This window comes from Girardinichthys multiradiatus, chromosome 18 (assembly GCF_021462225.1).
Source record: "Girardinichthys multiradiatus isolate DD_20200921_A chromosome 18, DD_fGirMul_XY1, whole genome shotgun sequence".
Lineage (NCBI taxonomy): Eukaryota > Metazoa > Chordata > Actinopteri > Cyprinodontiformes > Goodeidae > Girardinichthys > Girardinichthys multiradiatus.
The window spans coordinates 50,711,754-50,728,463 of NC_061810.1; the positions used below are offsets into that span (position 1 = coordinate 50,711,754).

Genomic DNA, 16,710 nt, shown 5'->3' on the forward strand with positions numbered 1-16,710 from the left:
ATATTTCTCCTATTTTAGCTTCCCTTCATTGGCTCCCTGTTAAATCCAGAATAGAATTTAAAATTCTCCTCCTCACATATAAAGCCCTTAATGATCTAGCTCCATCATACATCAGAGATCTGATTGGTCCATATGTTCCTAACAGAGCACTTTGTTCTCAGACTGCAGGTTTACTGGTGGTTCCTAGAGTCTCTAGAAGTAGAATGGGAGGCAGATCCTTTAGTTATCAGGGTCCTCTCCTGTGGAACCAGCTCCCAGTTTTAGTCCGTGAGGCAGACACCCTGTCTACTTTTAAGGCTAGGCTTAAAACTTTCCTTTTTGATAAAGCTTAGAGTGGCTTAGGTTATCAGGGAGGGAGCCTTCCTCCCTCCCTGTTGGTTGGAGTAAGGAGGAGTCAGGTTTAGCCTAAACCGGCTCAGTTATGGTTGAGGTGCAAACACACCCTCCATTTCTGCTACCTGTATGACCCCTTCTCTTTTCCAATGGTTATAATCAGTCTGACAGAGAGAGGTATCCCAATCCTTGTGGTTTTTAGTAGAACAATGACCATCAGTGGGACCCTTTGTGAGGTTCCTTGAGACGATATTGTTATAAATAAGCGCCGTTTAACTAAATAATCTGAACTGAAACTATCTGTGTAGTTATGCTGCTATAGGCTTAGGCTGCTGGAGGACATAATGACCACTTTCACCCTCTTCGCTACATTCTCATACTACTCTCCAATTTTGCATTATTTGCTGTTATTTCAGCTTTTAACTTTGTTCTCTCTTTTCTCTTCCTAGAAGCTACACCTGGCCTGGCTCTGTGTCTGCCTGTGACACCTTTCTGGAGAGGGGCATCGTCCAAGCTTCTGGTGGCAACAGCTTAATGCTCACCCTCTACAGATGATCCACATGGCCCTGTCTTTTAGTGTTTAACCCTTTCTCTCTCCTAGACATGGCTACTGACTGAGCTTCTACTGTAACTAACTCTATGTGCTCTCTTTCAGACTCTAACCTTGAAAACTGGCTCAGAGTTTATCTGTTCTTTCTTTCTAGATGAAACGACTAAAGGAGCTACATCCATTAACATTTACTTTTCCTTCCCATAGAAAGTACTCCTGGATCAGTGCTTCTTTGTTCTCTTTGTGTCTCTGCTCTGTTCTCTCTAACCCCCAGTGGGTCATGGCAGATGGCCGCTCACACTGAGCCTGGTTCTGGTTCTGCTGGAGGTTTCTTCCTGTTAAAAGGGAGTTTTTCCTCTCCACTGTTGCTACATGCATGCTCAGTATGAGGGATTGCTGCAAAATCAACACCAGTGACTGTCCACTGTCTCTACATGCTCATCCAGGAGGAGTGAATGCTGCAAGTCACTGACTGGATGCAATCTGCTGGGTTTCCTTAGATAGAAAAACTTTTTATCCAATTTGAATAAATAACTGAATCTGACTGAACTGTTCAATGGTTAGGATTAATTGGAATGTATGAACCTGACTGTTGTGAAGAACCTTGAGACGACATGTGTTGTGAATTGGCGCTATATAAATAAACTGAATTGAATTGAATTGTCTTCAGTCAGCATTCACCCCGAGTTACCCGTTACAGGTTAATGTACAGGATGAAACAATGGATTTGTCTTGTGTGCCCACTGAATTCCATGATTTAAAGAGAGTTTTTAGTAAAAATAAGGCTTTGTCTTTACCCCCCATAGACCTTATGACTACGCCATCGATCTTCTTCCTGGTGCCCCCCCTGCCATCCAGCAGACTGTACAATATCTCACATCCCAAGCGAAAATCAATGGAAAATTACATTAATGACTCTTTAGCTGCAGGAATTATTCGGCCTTCCTCCTCACCACTTGGGGCAGGATTTTTCTTTGTAGGTAAGGACGGTTCACTATGGCCCTGTATTGACTATAGAGGTTTAAATCAGATCACAATTAAGAATAAATACCCACTTCTTCTCATAACGTCCGCTTTTGAACCGGTCCATGGTGCTACCATATTCTCCAAATTAGATCTCAGAAATGCCTACCATCTTGTCAGGATCCGCCAGGGGGACGAGTGGAAGACGGCCTTCAAAACACCGTTGGGCCATTTCGAGTACCTGGTCATGCCATTTGGACTGTGCAATGCTCCTGCTGTTTTCCAGGCTTTAGTCAATGACGTTCTCAGAGACCTTCTGAATATTTATGTTTTTGTGTAGCTTGATGATATTTTGATTTACTCCAAGGACATTGAGGAGCATCGCACACATGTTCGCCAGGTACTTCAGCGTCTCCTGCAGAACCGCCTGTTTGTTAAGGCCGAAAGTGTGAATTTCATCAGCCGTTTGTCAAATTTTTGGGCTACATCCTCGAGGGTGGACAGGTACGTTCTGATCTGGAGAAGATAAGGGCAGTTCTGTAATGGCCTGAACCAGACTCCCGAAAGCTCTTCAGTGTTTTCTTGGTTTTGCTAATTTCTACAGGCGTTTCATCAAGGACTATAATATCATAGCTGCACCCTCACCGCACTAACTTCTTCTAAGGTCTCGTTTTCCTGGTCATTTGAAGCCGAAGTGGCTTTTCAGGCCCTAAAAGTAAAGTTCTCACAAGCCCCTATCTTAGTTCACCCCGACTCCTCAAAACAGTTCATCCTGGAAGTTGATGCTTCTGACATCGGTGTGGGGGCTGTTCTTTCTCAGAACTCTGAGGAGGGGAGACTTCATCCCTGTGCTTTTTTTTCTCGCAGATTAAGCAACTCTGAAAGGAACTATGATGTGGGGGACAGAGAATTACTAGCCATAAAACTGGCCCTTGAAGAATGGCGCCACTGGCTGGAGGGAGCTAAGCATCCTGTGCAAGTCTGAACTGATCATACAAACTTGGCCTACCTCCAGTCAGCAAAGAGACTCAATCCTCGACCGTCACGATGGTCTTTATTTTTCTCCCGTTTTGATTCATGTATCTCTTTCAGGCCTGGACCCAAGAATGTTAAGCCAGATTCCCTGTCCAGACAGTTTGCCACTGACGACTCGGTGGAGGAACCAGCTCCCATTTTGCCTTCCAACTGGACAGTAGGAGCCCTTAGATGGGAGATTGAGGATGTCATAAACAGGGCTGAACAACAGGAACCTGATCCTGGCACGGGACCACCAAACCGCATTTATGTTCCCTCTCAAGTACGTGTTAAGCTCATTGACTGTCTTCATTCAGCCAAATTTTTTGGCTCATTCTGGTGTAAGCAGAACCATAGCTTTGGTCCAGAGTAGGTTTTGGTGACCATCCATACATAAAGATGTCAAAGATTTTGTTCAGGCCTACGCCATTTGCGCCAGGAACAATTCCAGCAATCAGCCCCCCGCAGGTTTTCTCCAACCCCTCAGCATACCTAATCGATCTTGGTCCCACATAGCCTTAGATTTTGTTACAGGACTGCCTCGTTCTTCAAGTATGACTACTGTACTCACAATCGTTGACCGTTTTACTAAGTCTCGTTTACATTCATTATTTGAAAACTGATCCGTTCAGTTCACCGAAAATATGAATGTATTCACTGAACATGGTTCATTGAAAGTGTTCATGCACAGCACTGGCTATGGGTGTCTTACAAACATCATAAAAGACCACAGAGATGAGGTTCAGCTCAGTTTTGGAGGGAGGGGGACTTGTTGATGTTTCCATGCTGACTGTGGGAAGGACTGTGAGTTTGTCTCCAGTGTCCTGAGAGCTTCATTAGGAGATGATGCTGCAGATGTTAGCTCTTTTTCCAGTTATCAATGGCTGAAACCTTAAGTCTGATCATGACTGGATGATAAAAAATGCTCACACACTGATATTAGTATTGTTACACTGTATTCAAAGTGTAAGATGGAGCCTTTGGTTAAATTCAGGTTTGTCGGAGAAAACGTTTAACTAAAGGAAACCTTTTCATGCTCTAACTGTTGGGAATGTGAGACATTATGATAAACTCTTCACAGGTTTTATTTTTTTATCTCACTGCTTATATTGACTCCTGGGCTCTGACTTATTTATATTTCTTTGTTATCTTGTTTGTGTATGTCTTCATAGTCTTTTCTAATGTTCTGCTGATTGTGGTGATCTGTGTGAACAGGAACTTACATGAACCTATGTACATGTTTTTGTGCAGCCTGTTTATGAATGAACTGTACGGCAGCTCAGGCTTGTTTCCCTTCCTGCTGGATCAGATCCTCTCTGATGTTCACACAGTTTCTGTTCCGCTCTGCTTCCTGCAGGTTTTTATTGTCCATTCATACGGAGCTGTTGAGTTTTTAAACTTAGCCGTCATGTCCTATGATAGATACCTTGCTATCTGTTACCCTCTGCAGTATAACACCAGAATGACACCTAAAAAGATTGCCATGCTGATCGCTGTGGCCTGGTTGTATCCGTTTTTAGCAATGTCCTTCATGATGTCTCTGATACCAGTCAAGCTGTGTCGGAACCAGATTAACAAAGTCTACTGTGACATGCACTCTCTGGTCAAACTGGCCTGTACAGACACGGCTATAACAAACATTTATGGACTCACTGCTACTTTCAGCACCATCTTCATCTCTTTGCTTTTAATCCTCTACACCTACATCAAGATCCTTGTTGTGTGTTTCTCTGGATCCAAACAGACCCGTCAGAAGGCTGTGAACACCTGCACGCCTCATCTGGCCTCCATCTTGAACTTTTCCTGTGCTGGCAGCTTCGAGATCTCGCAGAGCAGATTTAACATGAGCTTTTTGCCAAACATCCTGCGGATCGTTCTCTCGCTTTACTTCCTAACTGCTCAACCTCTTTTTAACCCGCTGATTTATGGCCTGAAGATGTCAAAAATCAGAAACATTTGTAAAAGTCTAATTCTGAATGTAAACCACTGACATGATTTTATTAAATTCACAAAATATTTAAACATTTACACAATGTATAAACAAAAGTAATCATTTTAGAGTCTGAAGTTGAATTTTAAAACAAATCAGATCAATAATCAAATATTTTATTTCTGTTTAAGCAGCTTTTGCCTCCAGAGGACTATTATAACACATTCAAAAAATTTCTTTTGACAATTAATTTCCGTAAAAGGATTTATAGACAAAAATACTCAGAGGAAGGTATTTAATAAAGGTATCCAAAAGAAAGTCAGCTCATTGTAATGCTTCATGTTGGATTTTAGGAGTTAAACGTGAAGGACCTGAAAGACTGTTTTCAGCTTTTAGAAAAGGTTTAATGTACATTTTGAATACATCTATAATTTTTAAACAAATTTTAAAGTCTATCAAATAGTGTAACAGAGTGTCTAAAGTAATGAGAATAAAGAAAGATCTTCCTGGAGAAATATGAGTTTCATCTGGCCGGGTCTTTAGATTGTCCATTATGATTGTTTTTTATTCTGAAGGATCTTTTCAGAAAGTGACTGAAGAGAGATTTAATGTTTATAACCCAAGATTTTGGACACAATTGGCTAAATTAATCAATGGGCTGGACGACATTAGAAATGATCTAGTAAATAAAGCAAGAGAAGGTAAAAGATTAACATGATTTCTTCATTGCTTAGACTTCTAAAAACCTGTTAGATTACCGAGTCAACATGCACAGAGGTGGATTTGGCCATCAAACCTCAAACCTACATTCTCACAACTTTATGCCACAAATGGATGCATAAAAGTAATACTGATGAATTCATAAAATCACAAATCAACATTTAGTCAAGCTTGAAGTGATAACTCATATAAAACAACCAGTATTAACAAATTTAACATGTTTCCTCTAAGACATTTACTTACTTATGTGGATTATGAGTGTTAGCTCTGATGTGAGATCTAAAGAGCAAGTGCCTGATGTGAACCCTTAAAGCTAAAGCATGGAAAACTTTACAACTTTGAAAATCTTCAATGTGTTTGTAGCCCAACCTAAATTATTTATTTCAGATTAATAAGGCTAAAATGTACATACTATCACTGGAATCAGAAATGGTAAATGTTATATAAATATAATAAAGACGTGTTAAAATGCAGTAACTATGGTTAAAAGCACAATAAAACCTAATTCATTAATCAGTTATAAGTTGTTCATAAATTTAAAAATGGCTTTGAGCTAGCAAAGGTTTTGTTGTTTATTTTGGATAAAATACTGTTTTCCTCAAGCTTGTTTAAAATGTACATCTCAAATGTGTGCTCTGTCCACAACCTAACCGGTTGTGTTGTCAATCTTGTATTTTCTTTTATTACATTGGTTGGTGTAAACCTAACATCCACCATCTGGTCCATTCCAAGTGGTTAATATGAAAAACCACCAAGTATTCAGTCAGTCAGACCACACCAAGACATGCCTCCTGAGAGAAAGTGTTGCAGTGCCAGCTGCAAACCTCTTAACTCCAAGACATTGATGTGCCCCTCCTGTTGCTGTGGAGGCTATCTCCACCAGGCAATCTGTCGCTGCCACAATGCCTCCACCCCGTTGTGGATGCATCGCTATAAACAGCCTCTCTCCGAGATGGTAGGGAGCCCAGCGGAATCCTGTTGGATCCAGCCGCAGGCTGTTGAGCCACATCTGTAAGGGGCGCAGAGACAACCACCCCAGAGGAACCAGCTTCCCCAACAGGTGGAGGTCTGCAATTAAGGAGGGTGCACTGCCAGGCAGGAACGCAGGCAGCATCTGGAGAAGCCTGCTAACACACTACAGGGACGGGCACGCAGTCCTCCTGGTGGCGTTGATTGTAATGCCCAGAAAGGTGACCTCCTGGAAGGGAACTAGGTTGCTCTTCTGCCAGTTCACGCGAAGACCCAATAGATCGACGTAAGTGAGCACCTATCTTGTCGGCAGTGGCCTGATCTTTTGTGGCACGCAATCAGCCAAACGTCCGAATAAGGCAGAATCTTCAAACCCTGGGACTGCAGGGAATACGGGGCTGCTGCCACACACCAACACCGAGTGGGAGAACACTGACTGAAAATGCAAAGGGAAAAAGCTATTGCCATCATAACATTTGAAGAAGACAAAGACACCGAAATGGAGAAGATCCGTAACTTCGACTGTAAATACTATGGGAGAAGAAAGAAGAATTCTTCACTTGGGACACAGCCCTGTAGCTGCAAACCTTCTCCAGAGCTCATGTACAACATATGGATGGATTCTTTAGCAGCAGAAACGGAGTGGCAGGACATGAGGATCATCGGACATCTTGAAGCAAACCAACGTTCAGTAGAAACTTCAGCAATGAGACCATCCACCAAGAAGACACCAATGAAAAGAAAACACACCAGGAAACCTTATTTGATCGGAGGCATTGAAGTCTGCAGGAATACCTTCCAGTTTCTCATGGGATGAGTTTGACAACTTTTTATAAAAACTATTATGATGCCTCATACTGAAAATAAATAATGTATTTTCAGCAAACCAGACAAGTTCACATAAACCTGAACAGTCAAACATTAAAAACTGAGAGAAATATTTCCTTTGTTTCCCCTGTTCAGAAACACCCATTGAAAAGGTGTAAACTATTGGCCCATAGCTCGATTCATACCTCCATTCTGATCAGACACACACATTGATCACCGACCCCCAAACTGCTGTCTTATTGTCCCACCTATTGAATGATCGATTGGTGCAACCTGGAAGACTGGTTGGATTTCTTTGTGTTTTAAAATGGCCCATAAAATGCTCTATTTGAAAAGGTCCTTGAAAAACAAAAAGCAATTAAAAAGAACAGGAATGACAATGTATCAGTATGTTAATTTTAGACCAAGCTGCAGTCGTGATGCAATTTGCAGACACAAATAACATGCAGAAATAAAAAAAACAACCACTTTTGACATTCCTCAATTTTATAGTTTTTCATTTAGTTTTTGTTGTAATTGTTTGGACAGTTGAAAGTGGTTTGTGAAATGCACACAAATATTGTAATGCAGTGCTGTAAATTAACTTCACATAGAAAAATAGAGCTGTGAGTTCAATGACAGAGCAGTCATTGGAGCTTCTGTTGGTAAATATTAGGAGAGATGTTGCTGCAAGCTATAGAAAGTTATTGAAATTAACATTTTCTGTTACCACCCAGCTTCCAGGGGGATTCTAACAAAACTTAGGAGTCAGTCTTCACCTTACAGTACTTTGGAGAGTGTTTACATTCAAATGATCATGTCTTGATTTTGATCTTTGATTTCCACGAGTTTGACACTAACGGAAAGCTTAGAGTCCACTCTTTAAGGATCTGTAAATAACTCAAAATGACCCCGGGTGGACTTGTTCCTGGTTTTGCCAGGGCCTGTCACATTTGACTAAAAAAGTTATAAAAGTTATTCATGAATCATCTGAGGCCTCCAGAGAGCTGCTAACGTGAGGAGATGTTCAGAGCAGTGAGGAGGACCTTTAGTGAACCTAAGAGTGTCTGAAGCAGAGAAGATGGAGGAAAGACAGAGAGAAAGGAGAGATCTTCTCCTCCAATGAACAACAGTGAATGAATAAAACGCTACCAGCTCCATGGTGCAGAGATCCACCTCCTAAACAGTCGAGTTAATGAGAACAGAAACTTCTAGAACAATCATACAATTATTAATATAGAGATAAGATTAACTTTATCATCCCTCTAGGAGGAAATTAAATAGTTTCAGCAGCAGGACAGGTTAAAGGTCAACCTCTAGTAAGATGATATTAGGAAGGATAAATAAATTGTAGAAACAATAATTAATAACCATGAATAAAAAGAACAAAATTACAAACAGTATCAAACTACACCACCAGCGTGGGGAGTAAACAAAACAACAAGCAAATTAAAATTTGATGAACATGTAAAATGAGGGGTTCAAACATTTTGAAGCTGACAATTAATTGCCTATTAAACACCAAGATTTACACATTTCTTAATCTAGGCTTAATTCTGTGATCGGTTATTTAGTTTTTTTTGCTTGGTTTTTGCAACAACCAATAACAGCTCTTAGACACCATCACACCTAGCAGCGGGGTCAACCACACCTCCTCACTAAGATAAGATTTTTCGTCATGTCCTTGCTCAGAGTCGCTCTCAGCAGCTAGCTGAATCGCTCTTCAGACACATTGGCAAGATTTTTAGGCTAAGTTAGAAGCTCTCTGAGATGACTCTGAGAATCTTTGAGAATAAGGCCTACGCATCTACCTGATAGAGCACCTTTGGGATGAATAAGAGTGGAGACTGTGAGCCAGGTCTTCTCATCCAGCATCAGTGTCTGACCTAACAAATGATCTCCTGGAATAATGATAAATTGTTCCTATAAACACACTTCTAAACGTTGCAGAAAACCGTCCCAAAAGAGCTTAAGCTATTATAGCTGCAAAGGATTGGCAAATGTAATATTAAAGCCTTTTCATTGAGGTAGAGATGTCATTAAAGGTTTGTGTATGTAAAGAGAAATACCCAATACTTTTGGCAATATATTCGATTTTTGGACATCGGATTATGCATGTAAAAGACAGGTTAAAACGTTCAGTAGCTAATAGGTTAAGCTAACATTTAGCTGCCTTCTGCGAAGGGAATCAGCAGGGGATACAAGGGTTATAACCACCCAAAACTCCAGTTGATATTGAGTGACAAATACAGAAATTATACAAATAAATTACAGCACTAGGATTAAAGTCTTTGCAAGTCGTTAATAATATGCTTAAAACTTATGGCACGTTTTTTCCACACATGGGCTGAGCACATGCTAATCTCTTGCTATTTGAAAATAATATCAACCAAAAAACACACGGAATAGACTGTAATGCAGACACTTTTGGTCTATCTTTAAATATGATCAATTCTACTTATGCATTATATCCCCTATATTAAACAGAAATTCATTATATGAATAAAAACTAGCTAATACATCAAACCCATGACAAATAGTGCTAATCTTGTATTGTATTGTAATTGTTTCTCTGAACTTTATTTAATCTCTGTGCTCTTGTTTTTTTATTCTTTTTAGATTAATTAAGGAAATGACTGATTCAAAGGAGGTAATTACATTACATTTACTGGGAACTAAGATAAATATCTGGGAATGTGGGTGTAATGATGTACTTTTGTTTCAGGAGCAGTTGCGGAGCATGGCCGTAAAGTTATTAACTATGCTGCGATCAGCAAGTGACCCAGCTGGTATGTAAAATAGAGCACTGTGCACAACATGGTTATTATTTACATGTAATAGTCTATTTGGAATGTGTTTTGAATGTATTAAATAGCTGTTGCAATCTGGCACCACTGCTCTAATACGTTATTGTGCAGACGGCACTGCTGCTGTTAATGTTACAGCTAATTAACAAAGCCCGGAAACCACACTGACACTGTCCCTTTCCCCCACACCCCCCCTTTTTTTGCTGACAGGACACCTGTAACCTGTAACTCTATGTGTCACATTAACGCTCAGCTTGGACTCCTGCTTTACTTGCACTGCTTTACTTGCACAATGATCACCTGCACTGTTGTATTGCTCTTGCATCTTATACTGCTCTACATTTACTCTCACTCACTTAAAACTGTGCACATATATTTATATTATATTGTAGATATGTTTATACTGTTTCATTTGTATTGTATTGCACCGACTACGCCAAAACAAATTCCTTGTATGTCCAAAAACGTACTTGGCAATAAAGCTTTTCTGATTCTGATTCTGATTCTAATATTATTAATGTGTAATGTATTGTATAATTAAGTTCAGGGACAGAGCCCAGCTGGGGCAGCTAGGGGACAGGAAACAGGGGGAGAGGCAACAGAACGACAGGGACATAATGAGGCACCCTCATGTTCCACCCCGATTCAGCGAAACATGGCCAGGTTTGGAAATATATTTCCAAGGATGTGTTATATCTCTGTATTTTGACAAATTCTCCAAGAGTGGAGAATATATGTGAAGCTCTTAATTAACTTTGAAGTTGTCCATTCTTTTTTAAAAGATGTTTTCCAGGTCTTTTTAAAGACAAAAAGGGAAAGGCGGTAAAGAGGGCAGGAATAAAGAGAACACCGGTGGCTTTTTTCCTTTTACACAAACCCACAGAAAAAACACCGAAAACATTCTGAGGAGCTAACTCTTCTTCAAGCTGGGTTAAGAAAGAAGACAGTTCAAATTCCTGAGGATGCAAATCACAAGGAGGTATTTTCATCATCATCCTTCTCTGCAAATGCTTTAATGGGAGCAGGAGAACACCAAGTCTTTGCTTGCACTTTCCCATTGCTTAGTACCTTATGCAGCACCCTCTGAAGTTTCTGCATACTACTTTTTTTAACATATAATATTTACACACTGTTGAGACCATCAGATATATTTCATCTGTACACTTGCCTGTTTTTCTTAGGATTTCTTTTATTTTTATTTGCCTTAATCTGTTTCTGAGTGCCATTTTCGCAAAGTACAATGTTTGCTAGACAATTTTAATCTAGTTATCTTCCATATGATTTTTGACAGATCTTAGACATTCTTTGTGACACATATCCAAAAATGAAGGATCTAGAAGGTTAATCCATAAAGCTATGGGTAAAATCAAAACCTAAATATTAATAAATAATATTACTTGATATTTTTAATGTGAATGTACATATGTGTACACTTTATTACTGATTTGTCTTTTAGAGTGACCGTGAAGTAATTGTCTTGGAAGATGATACAACTGTGAGTTTTTAATCAAATCTAAAGTCATTGTATCTCCCATACCTTATTTCTATTATTGATCATCTGTAATTATATAGGTGACCATTAATCCTGAGGTCTCTGCTGTCAGTGTAAATATATAGCAGTGCTGTACTTAGCTAAGGTATATTTTTTCTTTTCATATGTTACACGTGTGTTATAATTTTTCCTGTAGGCACCCAGTTCTCCAGTGGGATCTGACAAAAATGTAAGATGACAGATGTGTAAATAACCAAAAGGGTACAACAGGAAACATGGAACATGCAAAGAAGCAATATACAAAATGTTTTAAGCAACTTTGATGCTAGTCAGTATAGAGTTCCTATGATTGCTTGTTCACTAGTTATTTTGAAATTATGTCTATAATAGGTTTCCTGTCCATTGTGTGATAATGAATTCACACAGGAGTTTATCCAAATACATGCCAGCATGTGTGGTGAAAAGGAAAGGCACAGGTACATGTTTTTACCATACACATTGTTCAGAGTGTTTTATCAAAGATTTAAAACAGATTTTTTCTTTACATGTTAACATCTTCACAGCACCATACTAGGTGCAGATGACACCTCAAAGCACTTGAGCAGGTATGCACTTTTAACAATTTTGTATCTAGCTAGGTTTTCTACACAACTTGTTTTAATATGTTTTTGTTGTTGTCAATAGCTTATCAGACATCCTGAGGTTTCTACAAGAAATAATTAACACCACTAAAACCTTTAACATTAATGTGACAAGGGAGGACCTCTACCAGAGAGGTCTGAAACAGTGGGCCAGACAGAAACAGGCCTCCCCCAAGAACCAACTGCTTTATTATCTGCTTTATTGGAGAACAAGGCATTGATGATGGAGCACTACGTAGAGAGTTTCTTACCGGTATGTAATCCTTACGAACATCAATATACCATCTTAGAAAGGATTTATAAATGGCAAACTGTTTTTTTCATAGAAATGATGCGAGGCCTTCAGTTGAATTTATTTGAAGGAGATGCATATAAGGGCAAAAACCCTAAATATAGTATTTCCTACTACCAGGACAACAAATACAGGTATGTGTACTATAATGTCGTCCAGCAATTAAAGAGCAATACAGCCCCAATTGGCTTTTTACTGTTTTTAAGAATCTGTGGGGAGATCATCGCCACCAGTCTGGTTCAAGGAGGACCAGCACCAAACTTCTTTTCGACTTGGTCCTACCATTTTTTGTGTCATGGACAAGTAACAAATGAAGATTTGCTGGAGGTGACTGATACAGAAATCCAAAATCTGATTCAAAAGGTAAATTAAACAAATTATATTATGTTTTTACTCTTAAATGGTACCAACAGATGTGATTTGTTTAAGGTGGAAGGTGCAGAAGGAGAGATACCGAGAGACCTTTCCAATGCCATTGTAGCGTGTGGCTACACAGGTCCCATTCACAGCGATCGGAAAAAGGCTATTATTGAGTATGTTAATGCAGCATTAAAAAAATCCCTGTGATTTACAAAAACATTGCTAGATTTGCATTTGTTTTACTAGTGCCATCAGACTGCATTCAGGGATTAGGCTCATACCGATGCTAACTCAGCTTAGAGAAGGACTGGCCATCAATGGTTTAGATGAGCTGCTGCCACATCACCACCAGGTTTTCCAGCCGCTCTTCCTTCCCGGAAACCTAAAAGAAGTAAGTAAAAATTCTACAGGCCCCTTCACATTCATTAGCTTTCACATGGTGCATAAGGGTGCAACAAACATGTATGGTATTTTTGTGACATTTTTCATCCATCTAATGGTTGTGGAGCAAAGCAGTTGTCAGTGCAAGGTTTCTTCCAGTGGGTTTCAGGCCAGGCACATGTGCCACTAACAGACGCTGAACGAGATTCATATCAGATAACTGTGAATTTTGATCACGACTGTACTTCTCGGTATGGGTCACTTTGTGCTACCCTATTGTCAATGCATGTGCTGTGGCAATCACCTTTCCTACACATCACTTGACAACATATGATGATTTTGAAAATATTCTTACACAGGCAGTCTGTGGTGGATTTGATTTTAGCAGACACTAAGTGCTAACAGGACCAACACTTTGGGCTGGTCCTAGTTTTGGATTAATTTCCAAAGGTTTTAAATCTCACTTTAGTTTTAAAAAGACAGTTTGTCTTGTGAGATTTGTAATGTTTAGGGGCTGGGCAGCCAAATTTGTATATGAAACAAAACAATCTAGTTCATTGCAATGTGTAAAACAGGTATGTATATGTATGTTTCATAATAATAACAATAATAAAACACTGGAAATCAGGTCTTGATCTTTTTATTTCAAATACATATTAATCTGACAAGGCAGCATTGACATATTCTCTGCACAACAGATAAAGCTCCTTAGCGTCTGTTTACCCTAAATGTTGAGCCAACAGTAACTGTAATTCAGTGTGCTGCTCTTCAGTGAGGGGATTGCCAAACTCTGGGACCACAATTACCCCTTCCGCATCTGGTCTGTACCCCGCTGCAACATCCCAGTCAATGTCTGGCTCTTGGAAATCCTAACATTAAACCAAGACAGTATCGTTATGTTTCTGCAGTTTGTCAACAAATGAAGAAACATTTTCATAAATTACCTTAATACTGGACAATCTTATTACATTTTATATTTTTGTGCATAAAGTCTAGTGTAGGAAGACTATATGTCCAAATTAGATAAAAACTTTCACTTTGACAGGACAAGTGCCAAGAAACATCCCTGCCATTTATAAATGTTTGAATTTAAGCAGGTATTGTTTTGTACCACTAGATTGAGAAACTGAAGCTTGACATTGTCTATATTATAGAAAGAATGGCCCAAGGGTATTGATTTACTCTCTGCTGTGCTTATATTTCCAAGTTTCCAAGTATTTATCTGCTGTAGTCGTAGTTTTGTTGTACATATATATACATGTATATATATGAAACATGCATAATGTTCTATGATAAATTCATAAAGGCCTTACTCACCAAACTCCGATTTCCGGAAAAAAGTTTTCATCTCAGCTGCATTAGCTGGTCACGGTTAGCAACAGGGGTCACGGGGCGGGGATAGCGGAAAAGTGGCCAATCATAGACAGGTAAATGTCTTTTTTTTTTTTTCTCTAAACAGCCAAATGTTTCACACGAGCGCGCAGGAGTAATCCACGCGCGAGCAGATTGATACACCGAGAGCACAGAAAGGAGCATGTCTGGCGCGCCTGTGTTGACTTTTGTGCCTGCAGCATAGAGTAGCGCTCGTGGTCATTGGATTGTGCGCACGTGGGACTTCCAATGCGCGCATGGAACGTAATCCACGCGCTCCTGGAATTAAAATGAGCTGCTCGTGATCTTCTTTATTGCTCCTATCGGGTTTTGACGTGAATTTGACGCCATAAGGAAGCAGTCCGCAGATGAGGAGGTCATAAAGATGAAGGCTGATTGTGCTGAACAGAAGACACTGATCTTAAGATTGGAGGAGACTGTGGAAGTGTGTTGTTACAAGATAATGGTGTTTATGACCTGTTTACGATGCAGCTGTTTTTCCCATCCTTAGAGAGCGACATTCATTGTAACTAGTGACCCCGAAAGATAATAAAAAGAGAGGAACGGACAGATGGTTTTCAGAGCGGTAGGAGATTTGTAACTGAAAACACATCCCTGTCCGTTCTCCTCGCTGCGAGTGAAAAAACTAATTCTTTGTCTTTCTCTTCTTTTTGTGATGTTATAAGTATTGTAGGTTGTTTAAACCTGACATTCCACTCCTTGAACCGCCACCTTAACGTGGTGGAGGGGTTTGAGTGCTCGAATAATCTTAGAGGCTATGTTGTCTGGGGCCTAAATGCCCCTGGTAGGGTCTCCCATGGCAAACAGGCTTTAGGTGACAAGTCAGACAAAGAGCGGTTCAAGAACCCCTCATGACAACTACAAAATCGAGGCACGTGACATTGCCCGGTAAGGCGAAGCCGGGTTCCCACCCTGGCCTGGGGTCGAGACTCGTCGGAGAGCGCCTGGTGGCCGGGTTGCTCTTCGCGGGACCCGGCCGGGCCAAGCCCGAATGAGAGATGCGAGACCATCCCCCAGTGGGCCCACTACCTGCAGGGGGAACCATGAGGGACCGGTGCAAAGAGGATTGGGCAGCGGACAAAGGTGGAGACCTCAGCAGCCCGATCCCCGGTTGCTTAGGCTGGCTCTAGGGACGTGGAATGTCACCTCGCTGGGGGGAAGGAGCCTGAGCTTGTGCGGGAGGTCGAGAGATATCGACTAGAAATAGTCGGGCTCGCCTCCACGCACAGCGTGGGCTCTGGAACCCATCTCCTTGAGAGGGGCAGGACTCTCTTCTACTCTGGAGTGGCCCACAGGGAGAGGCGGCGGGCTGGTGTGGGTTTGCTTGTCGCCCCCCAGCTCAGCCGTCTCCTGTTGGGGTTTACCCCAGTGGATGAGAGGGTCGCGTCCCTGCGCCTTTGGGTTGGGGAGAGGTCTCTAACTACGGGCCGAGTGGTAGTACAGAGTACCCGGCCTTCTTGGCGTCCCTGTCGGGGGTGCTGGATAGTGCCCCTCCTGGGGACTCCATTATTCTGCTGGGGGACTTCAACGCCCACGTAGCTGCGGCCGTAAGGTCTGCGGTGCCTTTCGTGGCGGCAATCCCCGAACATTCGACTGTGTCCCTCGTGATGCCCTGTGGGGGTTGCTCCAGGAGTATGGAATCGGGGGCCCTTTATTAGGGGCCATCCGGTCTCTGTACAAGCGGAGCAGGAGTTTGGTTCGCATTCCCGGCACTAAGTCGGACTTGTTCCCGGTGCATATTGGACTCCGGCAGGGCTGCCCTTTGTCGCCGGTCCTGTTCATAACTTTTATGGACAGGATTTCTAGGCGCAGCCAAGGGCCGGAGGGGGTCTGGTTTGGGGACCAGAGGATTTCGTCTCTTCTTTTTGCAGATGACGTGGTCCTGCTGGCCCCCTCTAGCCAAGACCTACAGCATGCACTGGGGCGATTCGCAGCCAAGAGTGAAGCGGCTGGGATGAAGATCAGCTCCTCCAAGTCCGAGGCCATGGTACTCGACCGGAAAAGGGTGGCTTGTCCTGCCTGAAGTGGAGGAGTTTAAGTATCTCGGGGTCTTGTTCAC

General features: G+C 41.3%; 1 protein-coding gene and 1 long non-coding RNA gene across 2 annotated transcripts; both read left to right on the plus strand.

The window, feature by feature from the left end:
• Nucleotides 1-3,923: 3,923 nt before the first annotated feature.
• On the plus strand, nucleotides 3,924-4,832 carry LOC124884659 (olfactory receptor 11A1-like; the record flags this gene model as incomplete). Its single annotated transcript, XM_047392704.1, has 1 exon — nucleotides 3,924-4,832. A coding segment is annotated over exon 1 (909 nt), but the record flags the coding sequence as incomplete, so codon positions are not given.
• Nucleotides 4,833-11,964: 7,132 nt separating this feature from the next.
• LOC124883866 lies at nucleotides 11,965-12,409 on the plus strand. The gene is made up of 3 exons (XR_007042340.1): nucleotides 11,965-12,061; nucleotides 12,149-12,190; nucleotides 12,270-12,409. It is a non-coding gene; the product is annotated as an uncharacterized LOC124883866 (long non-coding RNA).
• Nucleotides 12,410-16,710: the final 4,301 nt, after the last annotated feature.